The sequence below is a fragment of the Hipposideros armiger genome, unplaced genomic scaffold (genome assembly GCF_001890085.2).
Source record: "Hipposideros armiger isolate ML-2016 unplaced genomic scaffold, ASM189008v1 scaffold_94, whole genome shotgun sequence".
In the NCBI taxonomy this organism is placed as follows: domain Eukaryota; kingdom Metazoa; phylum Chordata; class Mammalia; order Chiroptera; family Hipposideridae; genus Hipposideros; species Hipposideros armiger.
Window position 1 is genome coordinate 2,936,828 of NW_017731444.1, and position 14,640 is coordinate 2,951,467.

At 39.3% G+C, this 14,640-nt stretch overlaps 1 protein-coding gene across 1 annotated transcript; it reads right to left on the reverse strand.

Annotated features, from left to right (window-relative positions):
* Nucleotides 1-899: 899 nt before the first annotated feature.
* On the reverse strand, nucleotides 900-5,013 carry DEFB126 (defensin beta 126). The gene is made up of 2 exons (XM_019645711.1): nucleotides 4,956-5,013; nucleotides 900-1,545 (listed from the first exon to the last, which is right to left on the reverse strand). The coding sequence occupies exons 1-2, from the start codon at nucleotides 5,011-5,013 to the stop codon at nucleotides 950-952; spliced, it is 654 nt and encodes a 217-aa protein (XP_019501256.1). The 3' UTR covers nucleotides 900-949.
* Nucleotides 5,014-14,640: the final 9,627 nt, after the last annotated feature.

Consider the following 14,640-nt stretch of genomic DNA (forward strand, 5'->3'; position numbering starts at 1 on the left):
AAGGCAACCACATTTCCTAATCTCCCTCATCTTCCGGGTACCAGGGAAGTGGGCCTGAGGCATGGGTGGATGACTGTCATGCACCATATTCTCTTACTGGAAGAGCTCTTAAGGGAAAAATCTTACAGCTTAAGGTTAGTGTCTCTCCCAGTCTTCAGGTCACGCTATAGAGATCCTGATCTCTCATCCTATCTGAGTTGTAATCTGTGATTGAGGATTTCCAGGGAGAGGGGAAAATTGGACATCAAGGTGTAGTGACAGGATGCTCTCAAGTAGTCGATTAAATTTGTTCCAGCTCTAATGCTTACACATCAAGCTGCTTCTTCTCTGAAGTGAGGTTATAATACCTACATTCTGAGGTTGTCCTAGGAAATCTAACAAGAAAAATGACTCTCTAAACACGTTGTAGGAGTGCTTTTGTATCACTAACCACTTCAAAAACACATAGGAAATGCTTTCAATCTGCACAAGGAGGCCTTCAGTCATTCCAGATGACAGGCCAGTGGTTCTCAAAGTGTGGTCCCTGGACAGGATACATCACCACCACCTGGTACATGTGAGCCATGCGAATTCTCAGATCCCCCCACAGACTCAGAAACTGGAGGTGAGGCCCAGAAATGTGTTTTAGCGGTCCCTCCGGGTGTCTCTGATGCACTTTAAGTTTTGATAATGACTGCCACAGGCAGATTGTGGACCTATGGGCTGGAAAATGTCTTCAAGGATGACACCAAGTCTGTCCATTCGTCCTTGGACTAACCCTCCCCTGTGCCTGGCTATCTTATTTGCATCCCTACCCTGGAACTGGGGGTGCCATGGAGATGGATGTCCTTCCAAACACTGTTGAGAGGAGAGAGAGTGGGAAGGAGCCAGAAAACCGACACCAAAATGAGGCCCTTTGCTTTAATAAACGAGAGCTCTTACTTATGTCAGGAGACAGAGGCTGGAATGCTCAAGAGACACGAATAATACCGGCCGCCACCGGGGACGTCGTCACTCGGATCGTCGTCATCTGGGTCGTCGCCACCTTGGTCGTCGCCGCCACCTTGGTCGTCGCCGCCACCTTGGTCGTCGCCGCCACCTTGGTCGCCGCCGCCCGGGTCGCCGCCGCCGTGGTCGTCACCGCCACCTTGGTCGTCGCCGCCACCTTGGTCGTCACCGCCACCTTGGTCGTCGCCGCCACCTTGGTCGTCGCCGCCCGGGTCGCCGCCGCCGCCTTGGTCGTCGCCGCCCGGGTCGCCGCCGCCGCCGTGGTCGTCGCCGCCCGGGTCGCCGCCGCCGTGGTCGTTGTCACCGGGATCATGGGCCCCCTGGTGGACAGAACCCGGGTAGTCGCCGCCGCGGTCGCCATAGTTCTTGCAGTTCCTGCTGCAGCTGTACTCTTTAAGTTGTCACCACAGATGAGAGAAAGCTCTTTGCTAGGCAGAATGCAGCACAGTTTTTGACTGCTGCACATGGAAGTCGGAGGCTGTACCTGTATCTCTCCACTTTTGCACTTCTTCCTGCAATTTCCATATCTGTTTGCACACTTTTTAATAAAGAAACTACCTGTATAAAGGAATTATATACATAGTTTAGACCAGAGGTCTGTCCCAAAAGATAAAAATAACAGTTTTCTGAACACTGATTATTCAAGTCCCTTACCAGTTGCTTTGGTTTACTTTTCCTAATCATGAAAACTTGCTCTGAGAATTAAATGAGAATTTTATAAACATATACACACGGAATTTTTTATGTATGTATCAGCCTCTCTGAAACCAAAATGCTGCACATAGACACATGCCAGGTGTCTATCTCCCAGTATTTTACATGGGAAAATATATAACACATTATTATGAGTATGAAACTCCAAACCAACTTCAGAAACTGTAATTAAAACACACATTAACACCTAAACAGAAGTTTAAAAAATATCATTTTAAAATACAAAATGCTCGAATTATCTCACGGTTACCTAAACACACATGGCTTTTGTTGCTGCTTGGTGAGATTTTCAAATTATCTTTACATATTTCTGAGGTCCTACAATTGTATTTAAAATGTAACTCTACATTTGTCTTATATATTGTCTTGTTAAACATAAATATAATTTTTATTTGTATCTATATGTAGATATACACATATAGCTATACCTATGTAACATTGAGATATAAATACATTCCACAAAATTTTGGAAATAAAAAACCAAAAGCCATGGTGAATAATGAATAAACCTGAGTGTGTTAAACTTGGATAATTCTAAGAATATGTTCATTAGGGAGACATTCCACAGGACGTGGCTGTATCTGTGTACATATTATATAAACATATTTAAAATGCTCCTGTCACATGGTATAACACCTAGAAGGCCCTAAAGAGATGTTGGAACTCTTTCTTACCTTGTTCTACATTGCTTAACTCATCCCTCTATTCAACCAACAAATATATAATGAGCGCCTACTATGTCAAGAACTCTGCAAGATGAATGGGACTAAACAATGAACAGAAAGACAAGGTCTGAAGTTCTTATACTGGGGAGAAGGAGAAAGAAAATAAACTAGTAAATGTATAAACAAAGTAACTACAGATTGTGATTAAGAGCAAAAAATTAAAAAAATAATGTGATGTAGAAGAGAGAAAGTGAATAGAGCAATCAATCATTCCTGAGTTCTGACCATTACCACTCCTATTATCTCTTCTCCGCTGTTTAATCCTCCTCTGAGGACTAAAGGAAATTTTGCAAACATAATATTTATGTATATACATAGATCCCTAGATCTCTGTATGGGCCTCTCACTCCTAAAATCAGAATTCTGCATGGGGTCACGAAGGAAATGATCCCTCTGGAAATGACATTCAACCCTAGACATGAAGGATGAAAAGGGTCCGGCTATGTGAATATCTAGAAGAGAATGCAAAGAAGAAGGAATAGCATATGCAAAGGCCATGAGCAGAGGAACCTGATATTTTTGAGGAGTAGAAAGATTGCTTGACTTCTTTGTTTTCATGGTTTCTCTTACTCTATCCCCTCTGTTTCTTCTTTTGTGTCTGCAAGGGCTCTTCATAATGGTCCTTGGCCTTCAGCTTCCTCTGCAGCCACTCCCCACAATCCCCTGCTTTCTCACTATCCTAAACATCTCCATGGAGATAATGTTCAAATATTTTTCTTTGGCTCTTCAGCTGGGATATGGGGATGGAAACCTCAGATCAATTTCCTTCTTTTCCATCATGATTCCTGTCGGCCTCGGCATTTTGTTGATTTTTCTTCTAGATGTCCTTTCTAAGGGTTCATTTCTAATGCCTCTAGGTGTTGGGTTAGACTTGGAGAATCTTACAGAATAATCTTGAATTGCTTCTGTTTGTCTAGAAAGGGAACTGAGGGGTTTTCTGAAGTCCTTTGTTTTAAAAAGGGGACACCCTGCAAATATGTGATCCATGTCATCAATGTTCTAGAGGCAGAGGGAGAAATCATGTCATTTAAACTCATAGAATTTCAAGGATACAATAGACCTGAAACATCTTCTGAGGCAACTGTCATACTGTTATTAATTACCTCTTTTCCACCATCAATATGAACAGTTCTGCAAATTCTACAGAACACTAAGTAATATCTCTAGAATCAGGTGTTACATCATTCTCCACCTGTCTCAAATTCTTCCTCAAAAAAACTTATTTCTCACTTTGTGTCATCTATAAAATATGGGATTGAGTCCAATATAAAAAAGCAAAATTAAAAAAAAACACCCTGTAAGCATGATGAATAAGTTGTTCTCAACACGGAAAATAACTTTCTAAGTTAGTGGAAAGATACAAAGGAAATACCAATAGATTTGACAACATGAAGATGAAAATTTTATGCCTCAAATAAATCAATAAAAATTTTTAGAAGTAACCAATAAATTAGAAAATATTTGCAAGAAATATGAAATAGAAAATTTAAAAATAGTAACACACTAACAGTAACATTTGGCAATATATGCTAGTTTCCTTTATCACCTTTGACCATGCGCTGGAACTTCTCAAATTTTCCTATATCAACAGAGAATCTTACAACAAGATATTAACAAGGTTGTACAATGTTATTTATAATATTGATACAGTGGAAAAAATAATTCAAATGACACATAATAAGGGACTCTTCAGTTAATATTGGTACAAAAATAAAACAAAATAGTAAGCACCTACAGCAAATTGTATTTTCAAGGAATATTTAAAGACCTGTGAGACATTTCCTGATACAATCTTAAGTTAAAAAAGGGCAGATTATAATCTTGTACATCATTTGGTCACAATTTGAGAAATGTAATCAGTAATGAAATGGTGGCCACTTTCTTTATTTCTAAAATGCTTTCAGAGTTCCTGTTTTAATTCTGTAAAATAAACTAAAGAATTATTTAAAAAGAAGGAATGGTTATATAGGTAGAAATGAAATCTCACATAGGACTTCCAACAGTTTTGAATCTTTCTTCCCTATTCACTCAGAATATTTTTCTTCCCTTTTCCACCTTACAGCTCTATAGATATTTAGAAATAGCCTCCCCTGTCCGGTTCACCACATTCAAAGAAAAAAAAAAAGTGTGTGTGTGTGGGGAGACCTTCTCTGTAAGACCAAGGAATTGGGAGAAGTAATATTAAGGAATTGCTGCTGCAGTACATAATAGCTGGTGCCACACAAAGTGAAGTGAGGCAAAGCTGGAGAGAACTGGCCCTAAGTGATAGGACAGAGGGAAGCTGGGGATGTCAGGATCATCTCTGTCCTTGGCTTCTCACTAAACTCCCTCAGCTCCAATTAGAGACACTGCTCTACTGTGAGAGCCTTAAGGTCTCTTAGAACAGAGGTGTTTGAAGAAGTAAGGCAAACTTCAGTCTCCTCCCAGTGAGAGCCCGCCCCCACTCCCATGGCCAGTCTGAAAATAGGGACTTCATGTGCAGGACCCTGTTCTAGAATGGTGTTTCTTCTACCCCAAGATTCTCTTTACCTGAGATCAACTGGGCCAGGAGCAAAACAATTGCAAGAGTGAGTAATAGGGACTTCATGGCTCTTGAAAGACAGTAGACAGGCAGTGGGCTCTATGGAGTCCAGAACTCTTCTATTCAGTGCGACTCTGAACACAGGTCTTTATTGTCCTCTCTGGGTGGGGTTGGGCTCAGCCAGTGGACCAGAAGGTTATAGCATATTGTGCTAAGCATAACTTCAGTCCATTGGCCAGCAGCTCTAATTGAGGCATTACTATTCAAGAGCCCTGTTCTAGGCATGCCTTAGGGGAAAGAGAAAGACTTAGAAGAGAAGGTGCAAGCTCTACTGAAGTGTACGGTAATTTGAAGAGAAAGATACAAGAAGAAGTTAGCTGATTTCTCCAAGGCTGGGGTACTTCTAGCTGTTTCCCACAGTCTCTTGTGTTGGGTCTATGAGTATTTATCTTACTGCCTTGTGATAGTTCACCTGCATGTCTCTCCCCCTAAAGTACAATGTAGTTTTTGAACACTGACCACATATTATCCTTTTTTTGTATATTAGTTCTGGGCATAGAGGAGTACCTAAGTGATGGTTTGTTAAATGAAAAAGTTACTATTTTGTTGATAATCTGGCAAGTTAGAAAGTAGTTTAGAAGTAAATCAGTGCTCAAAGATAGATGTATGAAGAGGTCTTTAAGTCCCCACTTGAGTCCAGCAACAGAGCATCATAAAGAGAAGTACATCCATTTGATTTAATGCTGTGTATTTGTTAAAGAGTGCAGCAGATTCTGTCTTTCTAAACATATCTTTGAGTAAAAAGCAGCATTGTAGCACAACTCTTTAGTAAGGATTCCGACTTACGTAAAGAAGTTATATGTCTTGTATGTAAGCAAATGTATTAACAAAAAGAGTGCAAGGCAGATGTCATGCTAATAATAGTTGTTTTCTGAATGAGTTTGAGGCAGGCATTTAAAGAGGATTTTGTGTTGTTAAATTACCTTTTGGAGTGGCCCAGTGAATTGTGAACTGGAAGCCATAGGTCCTAGAGATTTTATTCTTTGTGAGGAGTTTTCATTTTCCTTTTTAAAAATTAGTGAGACAATTGATGTACATAGAAATCCGTTAGAGTTGATTAGTTTGACAAATTATGTGCTTGTGAAACCTTCATCAGAATCAACAGAATGCGTATATATCCTTCACCCTCAAAAAGTTCATCGTGCCCCTTTGGTAGCCACTCCTTTCCCTCCCCGCACCTTCGTGAATCCCAGGCAACCCTGATCAGCTATGTGTCCTAGAGCTTTGCGTGCATTTTCTAGAACATCCTAGAAATGAAGTCATACAGTATGCATCCTTTTCTGCCTGGCTTTTTTTATCCAGTGTAATTATTTTGAGATTCATCCATGTTGTGGTGTATATGAACAGCTTATTCCTTTCATTGCTACTATTCTTTTTTCATAGATTTATAACAATCCATTTATTCAAACACCTCTTAATGAACATTTTGATTGCTTCCAGATACTAGCTGTTACAAATAAGGCTGCCACTGATCATTTGTTTGCCAGTCTTTGAGTGGACAAATGCTTTCATTAGTCTTTGGCAAACACCTAGGTGTGGAATGACTGAGTCACAGGGTAGGTATATAATTTACTTATTAAGAAACCACCGAATTGTATTCCAAATAGCTGTACCATATTGCATTCCCACCAGCAAGTACGAGAGTTCAATTTTCTCCATACGTTCACCAACACTTGCCATGTATAGTTAATCATTATTATTTTTTTAGTTTTTGCCATTTTAGTGAGTGTGTAGTGGTATTTCATTGTGATTTTAATATGCATATTTCTAATAATGAAATATATTGATCATCTTTTCATGTAATATTTGCCACCTATATATCTTCCTTGGTGAAGTGCCTGTTTAAATATTTTCCCCATATTTTGATTAGGTTTTCATTCTCCTTATTGAATTCTAAGTTTCCTTTATGTATTCTGGATACAAGAATTTTGTTGGGTATATGATTCGCAAATATGTTTGCTGGTCTGTGGGTTGTCTTTTTATTTCCATAACAGTATATTTTAATGATTATTTTTTATTTTGATGAAATCCAATTTATTGATCTGTAAATTTTATAGTTCGCACCCTTTTCTGTCATAGTTAAGAAATTGTTGTTAAACCAAAAGTCACATATTATTTATGGTTTTTTTTTTTTTAAGATTTTTATTGGGGAATTGGGGGAAGGGGAACAGACAAGTTGCTGTCGTTTTGTTCTTCAGTCTAGTTGTAGAGGACATTGCTTCACTGGCCCAAATTGGCACCATCATTGCGCTCTTCCCGGGTGAGGCAGATCAGTCGCCGACTTCTGGACAGCCGCTCACAGCGGCTGCTGGCCACTCACGCTGGCTACTGACCACACACGGTAGCCCATGGCAACCCACTGCAGCAGAGGCTGCAGCCTACGCCATCGCCATGGCCGGCGACTCATGGCAGCCCAGCTCCAAGTTAAGCTGTTGTTCAGCATCTTAGCTGTAGAGGGCAGTGTCACTGGCCCTCATATGTGGGATCCAAACCGGGGCCCTCTGGCATCCCAAGCCAGCTCTTAACAAATGCGCCACTCAGCCAGCCCTATATTTATGTTTTTAAGGAGAAAACTTGCAGAGAGCAGTTTTATCTCTTTTACTTAAATCTATGTTTAGTTTTTGAGTTAATTTTTAAATGGTGTAAGAGTCTAGTATTGTTTTTCACTTAGAGCAATACAATTGTCCCATTATCATTACTGATAATATTATCTTTTTCTTATTGAATATGTGGGTTTATTTCTGTACTCTATTCCAATGTAAATGTGTATCCTAAACAAACATCATAAGTTCCTTATTAATGCAGCTATACATAGTATAGTGTATAGCTTTATATACTATATTTTTTGGACCTAGCTCTTTATAAACTTATTTTTCACGTTTAAGTATTTAATCTAATTGGATTTATTCGTACATATGATGTGAAGTGTGGATCAGACTTCATTGATTTACCATTAAGTGGTCAGTTTGCCAAAAAGACAATCTGTTCTTTCCTCACTGATTAAAAATGCCACCTTAATCATTATTAACTCGTATGTTCACTTGAGTTTGTTTCTGGACTCTCTCATCTGTTTTTATGGTTCTACTTTTCTATTGCTGCTCCAGTGTCAGACTACTTTATAATTTATAATTTTTTTATATTTATGTAGAATTTTAAAATATTTTAACCAAAACTTTTACTATTTTATTTCTTTCATTTAAATATTTAACTCCATTGACTCTATTCCTAATGCTGTACTCCACATCTTGTGACTATACAGCTATATATGATGTCAGAGGGGTAGTAGATTGTGGGAGAGGGGTTTATCACTTTGTGAGAGGTTAAATGTCTAATTATTACATTGTTTTTTACACCTGAAACTAATTTAAAAAGCAATAAATATTTAACTCCGCTTTTATTAGAGGTTGATGGAGGGGAACAGCGTTGGGGAATTGGGGAGGGGGACCAGCCAAGTTGTTGTTCTTCAATCTTAGTTGTGGAGGGTGCCAGTCACCATCTGGCTGCCTGTCAGCAGCTCATGGCCTCTAAGCTCAAGGTGCTGTGTTACAATCTTAGTTGCTGGTGGGTGTAGCCACTACCCCATGTGGGAGTCGAACCAGCAGCCTTGTTGTTAAGAGCGCGTATTCTATCCACTGAGCCACCCAGGGAGCAGCTCAGCTCAAGGTGCTGAGTTCAGTCTTAGTTTCAGGCAGGCATAGCCCACCATCAAACAAGCAGTCTTGTTGTTAAGAGCATGTGCTCTCCCAGCTGAGCCATCCTGCCACCTGTTGGCAACTCAGCAACAGCTCAGTTCGGGTGCAGCTCACTGTCCCATGTGGGAATTGAACCGGTGACCCTGCTGCTCAGAGCTTGTGCTCTTAACCAACTGAGCCACCCGGTCAGCCCTCCGCTTTCATTTTTAAAGAACATATTTTATTGTCTTAAAAATATTTAACATGAGATCTACTCTCTTAAGAAATATTAAAGTGTACAATACAATATTGTATTGTTACAAAAGTATACAATACAATATTATATAGGTATGCTGTTGTACAGGTACCTCTACAACTTATTCATCTTGCTTAACTGAAACTTTATGCCTGTTGATTAGTAACTCTCCATATCCCCATTGCTCAGCTCTTGGTAGCCACCATTTCACTCTTTGATTCTACGATTTTGACTCTTTTTGGATACCTCATTTTAGTGCAATCATGCAGTATTTTTCTTTCTGTGATTAGTTTATTTCACTTAGCTTAGTATTCTCAAGGTTTACCCATATTGCTGCATATTGTAGAATTTTCTTCTCCCCGCCCCCTCCTCCTCCTTCTTCTTCTTAAGGTTTTATTGGGAAATTGGGGAAGTGGAACAGTGTTGGGGAGTTGGGGGAGAGGAACAGTCAAGTTGTTGTCCTTCAGTCTTAGTTGTGGAGGGTGCAGCTAGCTCGGCTCCAAGTCCAGTCGCCATCCAGCCACCCGTCAGCAGCTCGCAGCCACTCAGCTCAAGATTCCATGTTCTAATATTAGTTGTGGGTAGGCATAGCCCACCACCCACTCAGGAATCGAACTGGCAACCTTGTTGTTAGGAACACGTGCTCTCACCAGCTGAGCCATCGTACCACCTGTTGGCAGCTCAGCAGCAGCTCAGCTCAGGTGCAGCTCACTGGCCCATGTGGGAATTGAACCAGCGACCCAGCTGCTCAGAGCTCACGCTCTTAACCAACTGAGCCACTCGGCTGGCCCCTAGAATTTTCTTTTTTTTCAAGTCTGAATAGGGTTTCATTGCATGTGTGTATCACATTTTCTTTATCCATTCATCTGTTGATGGGCATTGGTCTTGGCAATGTTTCTATATCTTAGCTAATGTGACTACTGCTATAATGAACAAAGGAACACTATTATCTCTTTGAGATCTAGATTTCAGTTCTTTTAAATAAATAGCCAGAAGTGGGATTGGTGGATCATATACTAACTCTATTTCTAGTTCTATTTTTTTTTTTGAGGAATGTTCATACTGTTTTTCATAGTGGCTGAACTATTTTGCATCCCCACCAACAGTGTGCAAGGATTCGAATTTCTTATTCTCGCGAATGTACTGTTGGATTTTTTTAATAGTATTTTGTTGAGAATTTTTACATCTATATTCATCAGAGATATTTGCCTGTAGTTTTTTGGTTTGTTTGTATTTTTTGTTTGGTTTTGTCTTGTGATGTCCTTGTCTGGCTTTGGTATCAGGTAATGCTGGCTACATATAATGAAAGATCCCCTCTTTAATTCTGGGGAAGGATGTGAGAAAGATTGACATTAATGCTTCTTTAAATATTTGGTTGAAATCACCACCTATTGGAAGGGTTTTGATTACTGCTTCAGTCTCCTTAGGCATTATTGGTTGTTCAGGTTTTCTATTTTTTTTTTAAAGATTTTATTGGGGAGTTGGGGGAGGGGAACAGCATTGGGGAATCAGGGAAGGGGAACAGACAAGTTGCTGTCCATTTGTTCTTTAGTTGTGGAAGACGTTGCTTCCCATGTTGGTATTATCATTGCGCTCTTCCTGGGTGAGGCAGTCGCTCACCGGCCATTGGACGGCCACTCACAGAGACTCACAGCAGCTGGCGGCCAGCCTCACTGCAGCCTACACTGTCGCTGGCGACTCCCGGCAGCCCAGCTCCAGGTCGAGCTGTTGTTCAGCATCTTAGCTGTAGAGGGCGCAGCATCACTGGCCCTCATGTGGGATCCGAACTTGGGCCCTGCTGCTCAGAGCTGGCGTCCCAAGCCAACTCTTAACCAACGCGCCACTCGGCCAGCCCCAGTTTTCTATTTCTTCATGATTTAGTCTTGGGGGTTGTATATTTGGTTTTTTAAAAATCTATTTGTTGAGGTTATTCAATTTGTTGGCATGTAATTATTCACCATAGTTTCTTCTGATCCTTGGCGTTTCTGTGATATCAGTTGTAATGTCTCTTCTTTCATTTATAATTTTGTGTGTTTGAATCCTCATTCTTGTTTTCTTGGTTAGTCTATTTGCTTTAAATACTTAGTTGCTCCAATTTTGGGTTCATATATATTTACAATTGTTATATCCTCTTGATGAGTTGATCTTTTTTTTTTCTTTTCTTTTAATCATATATAAAAGCTCTGCCCTTTCTGATCTCCTAAGGCACAGATGTATCTCCTTCTGGTCTCTGTGACAGCAGGACTTCCATGGATTGTAAGTGGGAGGGTTTGGAACTAAGTATAGGGTTTCATTTTTTTTCAGGATCTCTGTAGATGCAGATAGGAGTGTCTTCCACTGGGACCCTGGACTCTCAGGACTGCTGTTAGACTGTGGCTGTGAGGGGGCTGGAAACAAGTATCAAGCCCTTTCAGGATTTTCAGGGGTCACAGACAGGAGTGTCTCCTTCTTGGTCTCTGTGTCAGCAGGGCTGTCATGGACTGTGTCATGGACACCTAGGATGGGCTAGAACCCAGGGACAGGGCCCTTTTAGAGTCTACTGTCTGTCCAAGTTTAGCAGGCTTGCCTCCCAGGGTTCCCAGACTGCGGCAATGGGGTCTGGTGCTAATTCTCAGGCCACTTCTGAGTCCACAGCCAGCACTGAGTTCTGTATGTCTATTACCCTATGTACAAGGCTGTATGACTTCTCCTGGGCCCTTTAGTATAGGGCACTGGTGATAGGACCAAACCATGTAGGGCTATAGCTGAGTCTTTAGGGGTACACAGCTTTTTGTTGGTCTGTAGCTGGGACCACAGTCATTGAGCCAATCGCCTGGCCTGGGCCTACATACTCAAAACAGCTCTCCTCAGTCTTGGATTGCACCAGGGTTCACAGTCTCTTACCTGGACCCCAAAGCCCCCGCAACGGCACCTTTGTCTATGGATAGATGCCAAATTACTGTTGTTTAAAAGGGATATGAGAGGGGAACATCTTAATTTCCCATCTGGTTGATGTCACTCCTCTGTTTTCTTATTGTTGAGTTTTAAGAGTTTTTTTGTATATATTGGATACAAGTCTTTTTATCAGATATGTGTTTTGCAAGTGTATTCTTCTCCAGTCTATAGCTTTTTTTATTTTTTCATTCTCTTCACAGTGTTTTTCACAGAGCAGCAGTTTTTAATTTTACTTAAGTCCAACTTATCAAGTTTTTCTTTCATTGGTCATGTTTGCTGTTGTAGCTAAAAAGATATCACCAAACCTAAGATCACCTAGATTTTGTCTTATGTTATTTTCTAGGAGTTTTGTACTTTTGCATTTTGATTTTAGGTATATCATGGTTTGAGCTCATTTTTGTGAAAGGTGTCAGATTTGTGTCTAGGTTCATTTTTTTGCATGTAGATGTTCAGTTGTTCTAGCACCATTTGTTGAAAAGAGTATCTTTTTCTCCATTGTATTGCCTTTGTTCTTTTGTCTAAGGTCAGTTAACTGTATTTTTGTTGGTCTATGGGCTTTTTAATCTGTTCCTCTGATCTATTTATGTGTTCTTTCACCAATACTATACTGTCTTGATTACTATAGTTTGATAGTAAGTCTTGAAGTTGGGTAGTTTAAGTTCTCCAAAATTGTCCTTCAATATCGTGTTGGCTGTTTTGAGTCTTTTGCCTTTCCATGTAAACTTTAAAATCAGCCTGTCAATACCCATAAAATAATTGCTGAGATTTGGATTGCACTGAATCTATAGATAAATTTGAGAAGAATTGACATATTAACTCTGTCTCTGCATCTCCTAGAAACCTCGAGGCTTTTTGGGCTTTTGTCTTTTTGTGCTGCAGGTTGGAAAATCACTCCAGGCAGTTAGTTGGGGGTAATTGCAGGCTTCACCTTGTTACTTTTTCTTTTCTCGGAGGTCATTGCACTGAAGTTCCTATTTTTCAATGATTTAAAATTGTTGTGTCATATATTTTGTCCTATTTTTTAGTTGTTTGAGGTGAAAGGGTAAATCCAGTATTTTTTATTTCATCTTAAGCACAAGCAAAAACCTTAACATTTTTAGTAAAAATACATTTGATGGGATTCCATTTCATATTACCAGTGGGCTAGGTAATTCAGACCTACACTTTATGTATTATAGAATTGTACAGTTTGCAAATAAAAACCACGATGAGATATCACCTCACGTGAGAATGGCTATCATCAACAAGACAAATAATAACAAGTGTTGGAGAGGTTGTGGAGAAAAAGGAACTCTCATACACTGTTGGTGGGGATGTAGATTGGTGCAGCCACTTTGGAAGGCAATGTGAAGTTCCTCAAAAAATTAAGAATAGAATTACCATGTGACCCAGCAATCCCTCTGCTGGGTATCTACCCAAATAATATGAAAACATTTATCCATAAAGATATATGTGCTCCAATGTTCATTGCAGCTTTATTTACAGTGACCAAGACATGGAAACAACCAAAGTGTCCTTCAGTAGATGATTGGATAAAGATGTGGTGTATATACACAATCGAATGCTATTCTGCCATAAGAAAAGATGAAATAGTGCCATTTGCGACAACATGGATGGATCTTGAGATTATTATGCTAAGCGAAGTAAGTCAGACAGAAAAAGTCAAGAACCATATGATTTCACTGATATGTACGATATAAAACTGAAAACAACAAAGGAACAAGACAAACATATAAAGAAACAAAAACTCATAGACACAGATAATTGTTTAATAGTTACCAGAGTGTAAGGGGGGAGGGAGTGGTAGATGAGGGTAAATGAGATCAAATATATGGTGATAGGAAGAGAACTGACTCTGGGTGACGAACACACAATGTTCATAATATATAGATGATGTATTACAGAATTGTACACCTGAAACTTATGTAGCTTTACTAACAATTGTCACCCCAATAAACTTTAATTTAAAAAAATAATAAAGTATAATTTAAGGTACAAAACATTTGTAATGAAAAAGGGAAAAAGCATTAGTATAAAGGGGTAAATACAATAGGATATATCATAATTTTAACTCTGTATGTACTCAACAATAGGGCTGTAAAATATTTATAGAAAAGCCCAAAAGAACGAAAAGGAGAAGCAGACAAATCCAAATTATTATTAGTCTTTAACAGACCTCTCCACAGCTAATAGTACAATCAGGTAGAAAAGTACAGTAGCTTTGAGCAATGTGATTAAGAAACTTTATCTAACTGGCATATAAAACACCAAAAGTGACCATATGCTGCACCATACATCAAGTTGATCTCAACAATTTTCAGTGATTAACATCCAATAAAAATTTAATTTTATTTATTATTATTTAAAATTTTATTAAAATACAGCTAACATACAATATTATATTTGCTTCAGGTGTACATCATTGTGATTCAACAGTACCCCCCTAGCCCTATACAGTGTTATTACCACATTATTGGTTTTATCCCCTATGCTAAAGAAGTGATCACCATGATAAGTTCAGCAACCATCTGACAGTGCACCATGCTATCACGATATTATTGGTCTTCCCCCCCTTCTAAATTTTTCAATTAAAGTTAACATTCTTATTATTATTTTATATTAGTTTCAGGTGTATAGCATAGTGGTTAGACATTTACATAATTTAGGAAGTAGTCCCCGTGACTAGCTCCCACAGGGAGCTCGTTTTTATCATATTATTGATTATATTCCTTATGCTTTATATCCCCATGACTATTTTATAACTACCAATTT